At 40.8% G+C, this 17,458-nt stretch overlaps 1 protein-coding gene across 2 annotated transcripts in view; it reads right to left on the bottom strand.

Annotated features, from left to right (window-relative positions):
- Nucleotides 1–17,458, bottom strand: part of ARHGAP29 (Rho GTPase activating protein 29) — a 216,350-nt gene that overhangs the window by 158,645 nt on the left and 40,247 nt on the right. Inside the window, exon 3 of one of the 2 annotated variants that reach the window (XM_077452882.1) lies at nt 15,268–15,369. The exons of the other annotated variant lie outside the window; for it this stretch is intronic. Within the exon in view, the coding sequence (XP_077309008.1) occupies nt 15,268–15,369 (102 nt within the window). The remainder of the gene's footprint in view (nt 1–15,267; nt 15,370–17,458) is intronic. 2 annotated transcript variants of the gene reach the window in all.

The raw sequence follows: 17,458 nt of genomic DNA, 5'->3' as shown, positions 1-17,458 counted from the left end.
GGTTGTCATTTAAAAGCGGATTCTTTACAATAACGTTGTTTCAAAAAAAAAAGTGCTAGACCAGCCATTTCTTTTATGTGCCCATGCTAATATAATACAGGTTATTTTATCTCCAAATATTGTCCAGAAAAAAAAAAAAAAAAAATAACATTCACACAGGGATCACAAAATCAGCTACTTTACACTATAAAAAAAACAGCATTGTTAGAAACGGCCCACAAGGAAGCGGTAAGCACATTTATACCTGCAATTTACACACAAACAATGGTGATCAGAAAAATTACGCCTAAAAAAATGAAATAAAAGTAAATAAAAGAAAAGCCCAATACAATTTAAAAAACTAAATGATTTGGACACAAAAAAAAAAAAAAAATAATAATTCAACATGATCTGCCAAACTTCTTCCATGGATGACCTCTGCTCTGCAAAATTGCAGCCAGTTGCACATTGCTCTTCCTCATTTCAGTGTTTGGTGCTACATGAGTAGAGAGGAGAAATCTTTTCATTATGAGGCTGTCACCAAATGTTTATCCCTCATTTATGTCGTGTTTTTTTAATTTTTATTATTATTATAAAAAGGATTGAGCCTTGACTGACCCAAAGTAGCCATGTACACATACCTGACTGATACCTGTAACCACTTACTCCAGTGATCTCCACTGGCTTCTGGGTCCCAGGCCGAAAAGTCTGCTTGCTTCATTCTAAACAGGTTGAGCCACTCAGCACGGTCACCATTCAGGCAATGATTTGCATTTTTTTGTGAATGAATGCAAAAAGGTTCTCTGGACAGAGTCAAGAGATTGGGTGGGGATGTCACCCTCTCCACCTTGTCCAAATCAGTGGACACTCAATTTATTTTCTGACTTGAGCTTGAGAGTCAAACGGTAAAAAAGGTCATCTGTTAGTCAGTTGCTACCTTGCCAGTGGTTGGACTCTAAGCTGATGACATTCTGGCACCCAACTATATGCAACAGTATTCAATAACAAAGCTCCACAGATCATATTAATGTTAAAACTGAAATCAAAGTTTGATTTTTTTCTGCATAGTTCTATTGTTCCAGCTTTGACCAATGTAAGTATGCATATGCTTTATCTGTGAGACTCTGTGGAAGTGGAGAATCACCGACGTAGGTCAGTGCTACTACAGTGATCTTTGACGTCTTCCAAGTCCCATGCTGAATAACTGCCCTGTTGCATAGTGAATGCATAGGGTCACTTACCCAGCCCTGGCATCATTCACATTTTTTCTCAATGAGTGGAGAGGAAGAGTGGCGACATCACAAGGTCCACCTTCTCAACAGAGAACACCTTTCATTCCTTGTGAAAAATGCAAGGCGTTCTGTAGATGACAACTGTTTTGAGTGACACACCCCACCACAACCCCACCCCACCCCCCACCAGTTGTATTTATTTTTTGACGGTCAGGTGCCCCTAATTCCTGACCTATCAGAACTAGGTCAACGTTAACAAGGTACTAACAGACCTTTATTGAAGTCTGTAGAGCTTGGATTGTGTACATACAGTGCCTTGACAAATTCATACCCCTTGAAATTTTCCACATTTTGTCATGTTACAACCAAAAACGTAGATGTATTTTAATGGGATTAGATCAACACAAAGTGGCACATAATTGTGAAGTGGAAGGAAAATTATAGTTTTAAGATATTTTATTTGTAAAAAAATTTGAAAAAAGTGTGGCGTGCATTTGTATTCAGCCCCCCTTACTCTAATACCCCTTAACTAAAATCTAGTGAAACCAACTGCCTTCAGGAGTCAATTCGTAAATAGAGTCCACTTGTGTATAATTTAATCTCAGTATAAATACAGCTGTCCTGTGAAGTCCTCAAAGGTTTGTTAGAGAACCTTGGTGAAAGGTTGTAAAAAAAAAAAAAAAAAAAAAAAAAAAAAACAAACACCTGTAAGACAAAAGGCATAATGAGCTAGTATGCATTGCATACTAGCTACTAGACCAGTGATGGCGAACCTTGGCACCCCAGATGTTTTGGAACTACATTTCCCATGATGCTCGGGCACTCGGCAGTGTAGTGAAGCATCATGGGAAATGTAGTTCCAAAACATCTGGGGTGCCAAGGTTCGCCATCACTGTACTAGACCATTGTGAAATGCTTACCTTGGAACAATGCCCTCTAGCGGTGCACAGACGAATGACATCTTACCCACAGTTTGCGGGGTGCTTCGCTGCGAGTGGCCGGAGCCACGATGCCGCCAATCCCGTGTGCACGGGAGCAGCTGGCTGCAGCATAAGGCTCAGAAGAAACATCGCAGGCCATCGTTCCTTCAGAGTGCATGTACAAGTGGTTTCACCAGCTGCATATACAGTAATTATCTCCTTTACTTGTTTAGGAGATATTTACACTACCTATAGGTAAGCCTTATTATAGGCTTACCTACAGGTAAAATTCTGTAGTAGAGTTTACTTCCTCTTTAAACAAAAAGCATTATGAAGGTCAAGGAACACACCAGACAGGTCAGGGGTAAAGTTGTGGTGAAGTTTAAACCAGGATTAGGTTATGAAAAAAAAATAAAAAAAATTTACAAGCTTTGAACATCTCCCAGAGCACCGTTAAATCCATCATCCAAAAATGGAAAGTATGGCACAACTGCAAACCTACCAAGACATGACCGTTAACCTAAACCGACAGGCCGGGTAAGGAGAGCATTTATCAGAGAAGCAGCCAATAAGTCTATGGTAACTCTGGAAGAGCCACAGAGATCCACAAGTCAGGTGGGAGAATCTGACCACTGGATAACTATTATAAAGGCCAAATCTGGCCTTTATGGGAAAAATGGCAAGAAGAATTCCATTGTTGAAAAAGCCATAAGAAGTCCCGTTTGTGAGAAGCCATGTGGAGGACACGTAGAAGAAGGTGCTCTGGTCAGATGAGACCAAAATTTAACTTTGCCCTAAAAAGCAAAATGCGATGTGTGGTAGAAAACAAAAACTACACATCTCCTTGAACACACCATCCCCACCGTGAAACATGGTTGCGGCAGCATCATGTTGTGGGGATGATTTTCTTCAGCAGGGGGGAACCTGGTCAAAGTTGATAGGACCAGCCAAATGCAGAAAAAGTGTAGGGGAGAACCTGTTAAGAGCCTGCAAAAGACTTGAGACTGGGGCGGAGGTTCACCTTCCATCAGGACAACGACCCTAAACCTAAACCCCAGAGCTATAAATGGTATGGTTTAGATCAGCATTTCTCAACGCTAGTCCTCAGGTTTTTCATTATTTTGCACAGGCGATTTAATCAGTTTCAGCGCCAAAACCTAATATCTATAGAATGTGATACTACAGTAGATGATCCAATGTGTGGACATATACGGATATTGACAGGGAAAGTAGAGACTACAGGTTGCTGGTGACAAGTACAACTTGGCCACCAGCTGTGCACAAGGGCAACAATCACAATTATTTTCTATCCACTGAACTGTTTAAACAAATACTTTCAATACAAGTAAAACAAATCCTAGGTCATTTCATAGACCAAAATATTTATTGTGTTATAAGTCAACAAAACAGTATTCAGGCACTTTGCCAATAAAAAGTCAACACTAGCTATTATATTAACCACTTAAGGACCGAGACTCTTTTTGAGATGTGTTTACAAGTTAAAAACTTTTTTTTTTTGCTAGAAAATGTAGAAAAAAAAAATGTATAACGTTTGGGGGTTCTAACACCCTAGAGAATAAAATGGCGGTCGTTGCAATACTTTGTCACACCGTATTTGCGCAGTGGTCTTACAAGCGCACTTTTGGAAAAAATACTACAACAGTACAGTTAGCCCAATTGTTTTTATATTGTAAAAGATAATGTAATGCGCAGTAAATTGAGATCCAACACGTCACACTTCAAAATTGAGCCCACTCGAGGAATGGCGACAAACTTTTACCCTTAAAAATCTCCCTAAGTGTTTAAGAAAATTCTACAGGTTGCATGTGTTAAGTTACAGAGGAGGTCTAGGGCTAGAATTATTGCTCTCACTCTACCAATAGCAGAGATACCTCACATGTGTGGTTTGAACACAGTTTTCATATGCGAGCGTTAGTCACATATGCATTCGCTTCTGCACACGAGCTTGGCGGGACAGGGCGCGTTAAAAAGGTAAAATAAGGAAAAAAATGTTTAATCTTTATACTGTTTTATTCCTATTACAAGGAATGTAAACATCCCTTGTAATAGAAAGACAGGACCTCTTACATAAGAGATCTAGGGTCAAAAAGACCTCAGATCTCATAACTTACACTTAAATGTAATAAAAAAAATTCAAATTACAAAATAAATAAATAAAAATGGCCCTTTGAGAGCCATGGGCGGAAGTGACATTTTGACGTCGCTTCCGCCCTGCATTGTTATGGAGACGGGTGGGGACCATCTTCCCCCTCACTCGTTTCCATGCCCAGCAAGAGTGAAGAACCAATCGCCTCCGCCACTGCTGATGGCTCCAGTAAGCAGCGGAGGTCACCGGAGTGCGGCAGGAGGGCTCCCTCCACCGATAAAACTGATCTTATGTCCAATCCGCCGCAGAGACCGCTATTATCAGAAACCGGCCCACCGGCCGAAAAAGAGGATACCGGGTTTTTGGCAACTAACTGCTGCCATAACAACGATATCCCTCTTCAAAGTGAGGACGTATATCATCGTGCGGCGGTCCGGAAGTGGTTAAAGTAAAACTATGACCTAACGTTATAAAAATAGCCATTTAATAAAAACTGCCTCTATACTTCGTTTTTGCTCATTCCCCCTTCAAAATTTCATAAAAAATAAAAAATTAAATACAAAAAAAAAAAAAAAAAAAAAAAACAACCACACATGTTGATCCTGCCAGTGAAGTCCAATTAATACAGGAAAAAGAGGCTGACTTAACAGGCACAACATGAGGCAGAGACAATATAAAATCTAAAGGTTTATTACAATTAATAATATATAATCATGATAAAAACATAAACCCAACAAGGGGCACATGTAAAGCGAGACAAAATACCTAACACTGGCATGGAACGTACAAATATAGGAAATATATTAGATATTAAGTCTCATAGTACAAAACTAACTCCAAATCCAGACTGTCCAACTAATACAGTTCCTTGAGATGTCGGGCAATGATGCTGCACTGCCCCTGAATTTGGAGCAGAGTTGCCACTCACGTAGGCTGTGCCTGCTTGCACTACAGAAGGATGAAAAAAAAGTTTTAGGGGGCGTGACTTAACTTAACACACCATTCGATTTTCTGCAGATTTTGGTCTTTAGATTTACAAAACCATATAATATAGGAGGTCAAACCTTAGAAGTTTATATATGCAATCAGGTAGGCCCTTTCACTACATGGTTTTGGTAAAACTGAAGGCAAAAATCTGCAGAAAATATAATAGTGTGTATGGGGCCTAACAGATTGTCACAGACCTGCAGCTCGTCAATCAGCGCCTGGTCATACCTACTTTCTGAATTGGCAGAACTTACTGTTAGCAGTAGTATCGCTTTGGGAACACTTGTCCTCGAGACAAGAAATTAACCACTTCAGGACCGCCGTATTGCCATTGTACGTCAGCACAATGGCACAGGCAGGCAGAATCACGTACATCTACGTGATTGCCTTCCAGCGGGTGGGGGGTCCCATCGGACCCCCTCCCGCTGGTTACGGCGGTCCGATTCGGTCCAGGAGCGCTCCGTGATGAGGGGATGGCCGTTCGTTTTCGGCCACCCCCTCTGGATCGCTCCTGGCCAATGAGAAGCTTCCTCCCCTGTGTATTGTTTACACAGGAAGGAGGAAGTGATGTCATTCTCCTCGGGGCGGTCTTTTTGACCGGACTACGAGGAGAAGACTAAAAGTAAGTCTGCACGAACACTACACTGACATGTAGGTACACACAGGCACACAAACCCCCCCCGATCCCCCCCCCCGATCGCCCCCCGATCCCCCCCCCGCCCCCCCTCCCCCCCCAGTCACAGTGTCACTGATTGCATTGATCATTTCTTTACTGATCAATGCATTCAGTGTCAGTTGTGACAGTAAAAACTGTCAGGACAGTTAGTGTTAGGTCCAGGGTAGCCCCCTATCACCCCCCAATAAAGATTTAACCCCCTGATTGCCCCTAGAGTTAACCCTTTCACCCCCTTTTGCCAGTGTCACTAAGCGATCATTTTTCTGATCGCTGCATGTGTCGCTAGTGTCGCTAGGTAGCTAGTTATTTTTTTAGGTTCACCGCCAGGTTTTTATATCGCTAGGTACCCCGATATACTACCCAATAATGTTTTTAACCCCCTGATTGCCGCTAGTTAACCCTTTCACCCCCTTTTGCCAGTGTCACTAAGCGATCGTTTTTCTGATCGCTGCATTAGTGTCGCTACAGTCGCTAGGTAGCTAGTTATTTTTTTAGGTTCACCGCCAGGTTTTTATAGCGCTAGGTACCCCGATATACTACCCAATAATGTTTTTAACCCCCTGATTGCCGCTAGTTAACCCTTTCACCCCCTTTTGCCAGTGTCACTAAGCGATCATTTTTCTGATCGCTGCATGTGTCGCTAGGTAGCTAGTTATTTTTTTAGGTTCACCGCCAGGTTTTTATATCGCTAGGTACCCCGATATACTACCCAATAATGTTTTTAACCCCCTGATTGCCACCCCCTGATTGCCGCTAGTTAACCCTTTCACCCCCTTTTGCCAGTGTCACTAAGCGATCGTTTTTCTGATCGCTGCATTAGTGTCGCTACAGTCGCTAGGTAGCTAGTTATTTTTTTAGGTTCACCGCCAGGTTTTTATAGCGCTAGGTACCCCGATATACTACCCAATAATGGTTTTAACCCCCTGATTTCCGCTAGTTAACCCTTTCACCCCCTTTTGCCAGTGTCACTAAGCGATCATTTTTCTGAACGCTGCATCAGTGTCGCTAGTGTCGCTAGGTAGCTAGTTAACTAGGCTCCCAAAAAGTCCCCCACATGTGGTATCCCCGTACTCGGGAGAAGCAGCAGAATTTATTTTGGGGTGTAATTTGACTTCTGCCCATAGCATGTGTGAGCAATATATCATTTAGTGACAACTTTGTGCAAAAAAAAAAAAGTTTGTAATATTCCCGCAACTTTTGGCAAAATATAAAATATTCCATGGACTCAACATGCCTCTCAGTAAATAGCTTGGGGTGTCTACTTTCCAAAATGGGGTCATTTGGGGGGGTTTTGTGCTATTTTGGCATTTTATGGCCTTCGAAACTGTGATAGGTAGTGAGGAGTTAAATCAAAAATTTGCACCCTTAGAAATCCTGAAGGTGGTGATTGGTTTTCGGGGTGCCGTGCGCGACTAGACTCCCAAAAAGTCCCACACATGTGGTATCCCCGTACTCGGGAGAAGCAGCAGAATGTATTTTGGGGTGTCATTTCACATATAACCATGGCATGTGTGAGCAATATATCATTTAGTGACAACTTTTTGTAAAAAAAAATTTTTTTTTTTTTTTTTGTCATTATTCAATCCCTTAGGACAAAAAAAATAAATATTCAATGGGCTCAACATACCCATCAGCAATTTCCTTGGGGTGTCTACTTTCCAAAATGGGGTCATTTGGGGGGGGATTTGTACTGCCCTGCCATTTTAGCACCTCAAGAAATGAGATCGGCAGTCATAAATTAAAAGCTGTGTAAATTCCAGAAAATGTACTCTAGTTTGTAGACGCTATAACTTTTGCGCAAACCAAAAAATATACGCTTATTGACATTTTTTTTACTAAAGACATGTGGCTGAATAAATTTTGCCCTCAATGTATGACTAAAATTTAGTTTATTCGATTTTTCTTATAACAAAAAGAAGAAAATATCTTTTTTTTTCAAAATTTTCGCTCTTTTTTCATTTATATCGCAAAAAAAAAAAATCGCAGAGGCAATCAAATACCATCAAAAGAAAGCTCTATTTGTGGGAAGAAAAGGACGCAAATTTCGTTTGGGTGCAATATTGCATGACCGCGCAATTACCAGTTAAAGCAGCGCAGTGCGAAATTGCAAAAAGACCTCTGGTCCTTAAGGTGTTTATTGGTCCGGAACTGAAGTGGTTAAAGGAAATTTCTCCAAAATGAGGGGATATCCTCTCTAACAGATGTAACCAGAACAAGTTTCCACATCATGAATTGTACCCTCTACTTGAGAAATGATATAGATATATCTATCACACACACGACTTGATGACCAACCACCTAATAAGTCCCCCTTTTGCCGACTACACTAAACATCTAAAAGTTATATTGTGGTATCTGGCACCGAGCCATCAGCAGCAGATCCTTTAAGTACTGTAAGTTGCGAGTTGGGGGCCTCTTTGAATTGAACATGTTTTTCTAGCACATCTCAAAGATGCTCAATTGGATTAAGATCTGGAGAATTCGGAGGCCAACACCTTAAACTCATTGTTGTGTTCCTCAAAACCATCCTTGAACCATTTTTTGCAGTGTAGCAATCCTGCTGAAATGGTCACGGCCATCAGGGAATAGCATTTCCATGCAGTGTGCTCGGTCAGCAACAATGTTAAGCCAGGTGGTACATGTCAACATTGACCTGAATGTCAGGACCAAGGTTTCCCAGCAGAACATAGCCCAAAGCATTACACTCCTTTTGCCTGCTTGACTTAATCCCTCGCTGCATCCTGGTGCCATCTCTTCCCCAGGTAAGTGTCGCAGACGCATCCGGCCAACCACATGATGTAAAAGAAAAAAACATGATTCATCAGACCAGGCCACCTTCTATTGTTCCATGGGTCCAGTTCTGATGCTCACATGTTCATTGTAGCCACTGTTGACATGGGTCAGCATGGGCACCCTGAGCGGTCTGACTACACAGCCCCATAAACAAACTGTGATGGCTAATTTTACTGCTTGCAACAAACTTCAGGGAAAACATGTTTACCTGCTGCCCCAATGCATCCCACCGACTCTGATGCCATTGTAACAAGATAAGCAATGTTATTCTCTCTGCCCGTCAGTGACCTTAATGTTATGGCTGATCATCGCATATACACACACACACGCTAATCATAATCAAATATATTTAATCAAGCCGTTTTAAATCATTTAGGGCTTTTACTGAAGTGTTATTTTCTGCAAACAGTACTTTCTTCAGATATAGAATTTAATTTGATAATTCTCTCGATAGTGAAGCGGTCACACACACACCTAATGACTGTTGATCTTAGACACTATAGCAACAAGCAGAGGTTTGTTCAGGAGGAATGCAGGGTATGTGAGGGGGGGGGGGGGGGGGGAGGGGGTACAGCTGAGAACGACAGGCCACTCTACTAACCCACAAATTCTTCTGGTGGGCTTTCATCTTTAGAACTATCTCAAAATTATCCTGTGCGTAATAAGTAAAGTGATAAAAGAAAATTCCATTTCAAAAGTACGATCTGAAGAAATCGGTTTCTGGGAAGGGAAAACAAGACTACAGGAAATTAAAAGATTTTGTTATTGCAGCTTCTCATAAACTCGCTACGAGCGAGATACACTAAAGAAAAAGAAAAAAACACAATAAAAACGTCCGATTATAAACCGTAACAGCAATACTATTAAATATGCCAAATGAAAGTACTACATGAACACTCAGAAAACGGGAAGACTGTCTCACAATTTCCGTAATGATATATATTTAAAAAATAATAAATATCTATATCCATCCATCCATATCCCCATCTTAAAATTTTATAAAAGTCTAGCTTTCAACTTTTTCATTTTTAAAATATATTCTTAACCCTGGCTTAAGCAAAAATTACGGTTTCAGTGTAATAATTTACACTTTTTGGAGGTAGACTTTGTGCTGAAATTGGAAAAAATTATGTAAAAATAATTAAAAGTGTTATACTCGCTGAAGGAGGAGGATTTCCATTAAACACATCACACTGCTTTTTTTTTTGTTTTGTTTTTTTTCTAACTAAAAACTTAGCATCTAGCAGAATTTTGTGTCTAGGGAGATTTCTCCTCACTTTGTCAGAATAAAAAAAAATAAAAATAAAAATATCTTGGTGTTCACTACTGTTCATGGTTTCTTCTTCTCCATCCCCTAGTTCATGCAGGGACAGGAAGTGAAGGAAAATCTGATGAAAACTATTTCTTCCCTACTCTATTAAAACGAAACATCATTTTCTGAAGCACACAAATTTTCTGTGGTCTGATTTTTCTGCTTACCTACTATTTACAGGTCACCAATAAAAAAATAAAAAAAAAAAACACTGGAAGGACACAGGCACCGCAATAGGAAGTGTGCCATTTAAAAAAAAAAAACCTCATTCTTTTAACTAGACCGTATATAACAATTCTGCTATGGAAGAGGGAACTGGCTGGCTTCCACAGAATGGCACGCGCATCAATTAATTTCTTCACACTTGTAGAGTCAATGGAAGTCTGATACATTCGGGTTACAACTGTCTACAGCCAGACCACTAAACTTCACCGGCAATAAAGATGCAGCATGGAGCGAGTGAATTGGCACAGGCATCATAAGACAACTATACTTTAGTTTCTTGCGTTTACCTGCTGTCCTGATTTGTCTCTTGAGCAACATAAGATTTTTTTTTGATCATGATTTTTTTCCATGTTCCTTAACTATCGGTGGCCAGTAAGGGCAATCCCCCTGGATTTAGAATAGCTCCTGTTGACAGGGCCAATTGACAAACTGCATTTGAATCAACAACTGTGTCAGAAGTTTTGTGGTGTCTTAATGGCTATATCTGCAGTATTTTATTCCTTAATATGCACTAGAAAATAAATCACATAAATGAACATAAAAAATGCTTTTGCAACAATTACATTACTATTGGGTAACACAAGACAGGTCAAATCCCTGTCACCAGGGCAATTATAAAAATGTCTGGCCAATGCCTTGGACATCTATCTTTTGCTGCTGGATTGACTGCAATTTCTTCAGTCACCACTATGTGGCGTCTAGAAGAAAACTAGTAGACAATCAACACGTCAAGTGCCTACGTGTTTGTTTGCGTGTGTCTTGGTGCAAGAGCATCTGTGTTTTTGCTAGGAGCCCCACTGTCCATAGAACTAGTGTGTGGATGTGTCAGTAGCCTACAATTTGGTTTGTGAATATGGACCAGTAAGGTGTGTTTTTATTCTTCAGTAAAGTGCCTATAAATGTCACAAAAAGCCATTGTTAAATGTCCCAATAAACTATGTTTTTTTTTTTACTTTTAAAGGTCATTGTTAAATGAGAACTAAAAATGCTCAGGTATGCAATAACTTGGCTACTGTTTGTTACACATGGCTTATTTAAACAAACCTTAGAACCGGTTAAAATTATTTTGCTGTGCTAAAGAACCATTCTTTGATGTGCCATATTTTGCTTTGGTCCATGTCATAACTTTATTTACCATGAATTCCTTCTAAATCCCCAAGTTTGGACACTAAAGCCTCTCAATCCGTAGAAAATGAAAGATTTACGTGGAAAGAATTTGAAACGCATTCTATTAGCATCCTACATGGTGCAGATTGGAACTTGGCTTACCCACTTGTATAGTACAATTAGTCGTATTCAGAGATGAACTGTGTGTAGAAGCAAACTATGTAGCATTAACTTTATGTAGTTCCCTCAAGTTTGCCAAAAACGTACTGCTTTTTCATAACTTCTGCAAAAAAGTATATACCGGTAGTAACATTCTGGTAAACTTGAGGAAGCAACATAAAATTGTTTAAAAGAGAACTAATTTTTTTTTTCCCATTTACCCATTATACTTACCTAGGTGGATGGTGCATCTGTCCCCCACCGCCTCTGCGCTGAGAACCGAGCCACCGAACATCACCGATGGCTCGGTTCTCTCAGCTTCCCAAGCGGAGAGCTGCTGCCTGTCAATCGGAGCTATGCTCCTTCACACTCACTGGAGCGCTGAGGTGTGGAGGGACGGCTCGCTGAGAGGCTGAGACAGGCATCAGTCCAGGCACCTGGGCGGATCCAGACTTTGTCGTGCCAGGACCGGTTCCAGTGATGTCAGCAGAGGGCGGACTTCAGACCGCTCTGCTGAAAACAGGTCACGGGAGTGCAAAATGAAGTGTGACCCATAAGAGAAGCCCAGCCAAACGAGCTCAGGCTGGACTTCGCCTTTAGCTTAAAGCAGAACACTTTTGGACAGCATAAGGGGGGCACATTTTTTTTAATAATGATGTATAGAAAGCTTAGGACTACTGTAATGTTTTAATGGCTGTATCCCCATCGGAAAAGTCATCACCACTTTCTGCACAGGTGACAGCTTTGGGGTGACATTCTGTTACCGCCGCCAGGTGTTGGCCTAGAATGCAGTCAGCGATAAAACCCCAACAGAATTTTTTAGGCTGAACTCTGGCCAAACAATATTTGTTTAGTGCACTGTAAACAAATTGGCAATAATCAAGCGCATGTCTTGGGTAGGCTGCAGTATTCTGAAAAACGTTTGCTTTCATTCACCTCATACAGTATAATAAAGCACCAAACATCTGGAGCCAAGATTCAGTTTCAGTTGTAGTACACTGATCATAATTGCACCTTGTCCACTGAAATGCAAGTAGCCAAGTGGTTAGCACTGCCACCCGGCAGCACTAGGGTCGTTGGTTCGAATCCCCACCACGGCACTACCTGCCTGGAGTTTGCATGCTCTCCCTGTGCCTGCGTAGGTTTCCTCCCACACGTCAAAGACATGCTGCTGGGTTGTCTCCTGTCAATATTGGCCCTAGTATGTGTATGTATGAATGAATTAGGGACCTTAGATTGTAAGTTGCTAGAGGGCAAAGACTGATGTGAATGTACAATATGTGTTGCATAAATTCACAGCGCTATACAAGTACCTATAATAAATAAAAATATTCTGTGACTAAAGAGAAAATTATCATGACGCTCATTTGCACCGCTTCCATTCACAGAATGCCTTGTTTTATGTGAAAAGAACACAAAAAACATTTTCTCAATGTTAGAGATGCCAAAGCAGTGACCTTGTATGAGAACCGCGAGTCTCAACTCCAGGCATTTGTTAATCCTTCTTTTCGCTGCTACTAAAAGGAGCAGCCATATATTTATGAATATCTGCAATTCTCAAATTTAGCAGAGCCAAAAGAAAAAGTAAAAATAAATAAAATAAATGTATAATAACTCATTGTTCATCTATCTGAAAAATAAAAAAAAATCCGCAAACAGCAGGTCTCTGTCCACAAGTATGAATCTAATATAAGCTCTTGGGTCACTAAACAAACATACCAAAGTAAAATTCACAGTATAATAAGCCTCATCGGAGCTCCTGAAGCATCCATCTAGTTTACTGGTCAAGGGCAAAAGAACAGGTTGAACCAGTCCCGTCCTCTTGTTACATGCACTCTAGTAGATTGTACACAAAAGAGAGAGCATGTAGATAACCTTTAAGAAGGGTCAGCTGGCGGTCATATTTATAAATTACATACCATTATATATCAGGGCTCGCTCCCTTTCAAAAAATGTATAACTAGTCCACCAGCACTGTGTAGATGACAAACACTATGTAACACCACAATAATGACCATGTATTGCAAGTATGAGTGAGGTCTTCATAAGACAGAAACATATAATTGAATTTTATTTTTATTTTTTATTTATATATTTTACACACACACACACACACACACACACACACTATTTATTGGCGTATAACACTCACATTTTCACCCTGAAAATCGGGTGCAAATAGTGTGTGCATGTTATACGCCGATACTGCAATTTGGGCTGCCTAGGAGGGCACAGGGAGGGTACAGGACAAGTGCCATCAGATTACATACAGCGAGAATCTCCTGTTTACTCAGCGGCCTCTCTAAAAGGAAGTCCCGTCTCCTGGGCCGGCATTGGGCCAGTGTTCTGTCTATCATAGTACTTTGTATTAAAGAGGCTGCCGAGTAAACAGATTTGCGCTGTATGTAATCTGACGGCACTCGTCCCGCCCCATCCCTGTCCCCTCTGAGGCAGCAGTAATCTAAGCTCAGGTTGCAGATGGGCACTGATCAGGCTGTATTTATGGCAAAGGTGAGGCTGCATATGGGCAATTGTGAGGCTGTAGATGGGCATTGATCAGGCTGCAGATGGGCAATGGTGCAGTGATGGGCACTGACCCTTATTTTGCTTCAAAGTTCATTTAAAATTTAAAGTTTTTTTTCCCTGAAACTTCCCTCCTAAAATGAAGACGTGTGTTATATGCCGATCTAAAGCGATATATATTATATATATATTTTTTTTGTTGTTTTATTTTTTTTTGCAGATGACTATTCATGTTCATTTTATATCCTTAATATACATGCATAATCAGGGGGGCAGCAGACCATCATTGGCTTTGAATTAATGTTTTTGGAATGTACCACCACTGGATTTAAAAAAACAAATAAATATGCCCCCAACCAGCAAAACGGTATCAGATCAGTGAAATACACATGTAAGATCCGCATATAAAAATGGTCTTGCAGATATGCCTTTGTGAAATAATGCTGACAGTTGACCACGAATGCTTAGAATGCCTTTAGCTTTGCACATGTCAGGCTCCTGTACAAATAACAAAAACATATGTTCAAAGGGCATAGCTCTAACAGGCTGAACACAGCAAAAGCCGCGTCCATTGTCTTCACAATACAATCAACAGTCTGCTAATGCTATCCAAAAACAATGAAACTGTGATTACATTGAATCGTCTACTTTTTTTGCTGTGTACCTTCTCTTTCATGCTCTATGAGTAAGCTAGGCTATAGTGGACCGACTGAGAAAGTAGACTGCATGAAGCAGGCAATGTCAAAATGTAGGGTCCATTAAAAGATAAAAAATACCAGCAGCTACTTGTAAAAAGCAAGTGCAGGCAACCAGTAGAACCAGTCAGTAAACTACTAATGCTCCTCAGTGTGTAAACAGTGCATCGGTGCCAAAATCAGAAAGTCCACTCAACATAGTTTTCTGTAATCATTTGCAACCAGCTTTTATGCAGCTCTGCACAAGTTTACTGAAGTACCTCCTGAACCCGTACAAAATGAAATTCTCTTCATCTTGTATAAATAAAATAGCAATTAAAGCTCCCAAAGCACGTTTGGATCCAATTGGTACCTTTTAAGTGTTACTAACCCCAGGACCCTGCATTCACTATATCTAGTCTCCCACAGTACACAGAACATGGAAATGCAATAATTTTAGTAAATATAAAACTGCTAAAAACTCATCAGCAGTATATAGCAGTCTTGTGACTTCTATCAGTGTCTGGCTGAGCACTGGTTAAAGCTTGTAGGAAGAGGAGTTTTTATTCTCACCTGATTGTCCTATGAGGCTGCAGGACCCCTGACCCTCTGTCTGGACAGTGCCAATTGGCCCTGTGCTGATCACATGCACCCTCCCAAGAGATGGATTGGGGACTGTGGAAGAAGGGGCGGATCAGAGAAGAAAGGAACAAACAGCCTTTTTACGCATCTCTTCCACAGCAAATATAACAAGCATGATTTACTGCATATACAGAATGATTTTAGTGATGATTTTAGTGTTACGGGTTTAGGAAAACTTTAATTAACACTTTATTTTTCCCAACCATTGTTTCATACAGCCCTTGGCTACCTCCAGAGGTTGCTTGGGATTCCTTGAGCTGTAGCCAATAGATCTCCCATCTAATGACAACTGTTTAGTTTCAGCATTGTTACTAATCAGAGTCAATGTTGAAGGACCTTTGACCATTAATATAAGAGATAGAGCTGCACAATTCTGGATAAAATGAGAATCACGATTTTGCTGCTTAGAATAAAGATCACGATTCTCACAGCATGCTTCACATTAACATTATACAAAAAAAAAATAATTGGGTTAACTTTAGGAGTTGGGGGTTTTCTTGCCGATTACTAATCTAATGGAGGATCTGTCCTGCTGACAGCTAAATCTAAGGGCACCTCTCTGACTGACCACCAATGCAGGGGAGCATTTCTCCACCACCACCCGAGCCTGATTTGAGGGTTGGGCAGAACCTTGCCACAGTGTGTGGCTTGGGATCAAGCCTGCATTAGTGCCCCAATAGCAAGTGCGGGGGCAACCCAGAAGAGGAGAATCAGGGCTGCTCTGTGCAAAACCATTATAGAGAGCATACAAGTATGACAGTTATGTTTTTTTTGTTTTTATTGCCTTTACAATCACTTTAAAGTGGTTGTAAACCCTTACAAACCACTTTGACCTACAGGTAAGCCTAGATTAAGGCTTACCTGTAGGTCCAAGAAATATCTCCTAAACCTGTATGGTTTAGGAGATATTTGCCCCAAAACAGGCACTGCTGTCTACGGCGCATGCGCCGTAGACAGCGGCGCGCAGGCGCACTGAGCGCGGCATTCTCAACGACGGAGCTGCCGCGCGTGTCTGCTTCCTTGCGCATGCGTGGGAGTGACGTCATCGCGGCTTCGCCGAATGACAGCGGCGGAGCTGCGAGACCCCACCAACAAGATGGATGCGGCGGACTACAGGGGACAGCGGCGACTTCGCTGGCTCCTGTGTCAGGTAAGTGACACATAATGGACTACTATGCGATGCATAGTAGTCCATTATGCTTTGCCTTTGCAGGGAATGAAAGAGGAAGTAAACTCATCAGGGTTTACTTCCTCTTTAACATCTTCTTAATATAAAAAGATAACAAAGACCCTGCAGTGGGTGTGTTTGGGAACAGTTTTATATCCACTAATTACCAAAAAATGGAGATGGGGTTGACTAATGCACCATGTATTGATCTTTAAAAACGTCTGTAAAGGCAAATATATATTTTTTAAATAACAGGCCTGTTCTACTTGCCTGTTATGTGCAAAGATATTGCCCAGAGCGGCCCTGAACCTCTTATGCTAGGGTTCCCTCACTGGTGCTCCTGGTTTTTATTTGCAATGCGCCACCACAAGAAGCCGCTTCCTATTGGGGCACAGGACAGGAACATTGCTGGATCAAGTGAAGGTCCAGGTAAGTATTTAGTGGTGGTTAGGTGGCGATACAAACACTGGGACATTTGTTACCTTAGTGCAGCAAATGCATTAAGGTAAAAAAAAAAAAAAAAAAAAAAAAAAATGGCATGCCTTTACAATTAATTTAACACATTTAAAAATCAAGTTTGATAGTAGTTCACCTCTACATGCTCAGAAGAATAATTAAAGAGATGTGCAATCCTACCACAAGTAAACTATGTATGAGGATTGTTATTTGAATATACTCTATTAAAATAATATGCATGCCTGCCAAATTCCATGGATTATGAAGTTAGTAAACAAGACTTCATGTTTATTAATCTTACATGTAATTAACGTGACAGAAATAAATGCATCCTGTATTTGAGAACATAGTGTAAAAACTTCAGCCAGCAACACATATTTAAAATCAATATGGAAAAGGTTTTTTTCTCAGAGCAGTCACAGGCATAAAGGCCCCTCATTTACCATGTTCAAGGCAAAAAAAGAGAAAAGACATTCTCTTCATGCCTAGCTATTTCCA

This window comes from Lithobates pipiens, unplaced genomic scaffold (assembly GCF_037356315.1).
Source record: "Lithobates pipiens isolate NorthernLeopardFrog02 unplaced genomic scaffold, aLitPip1_a1.2 Scaffold_23, whole genome shotgun sequence".
NCBI lineage: Eukaryota > Metazoa > Chordata > Amphibia > Anura > Ranidae > Lithobates > Lithobates pipiens.
The sequence above is the reverse complement of the archived record's forward strand: the minus strand, read 5'-3'. Positions and strand labels throughout refer to the sequence as shown.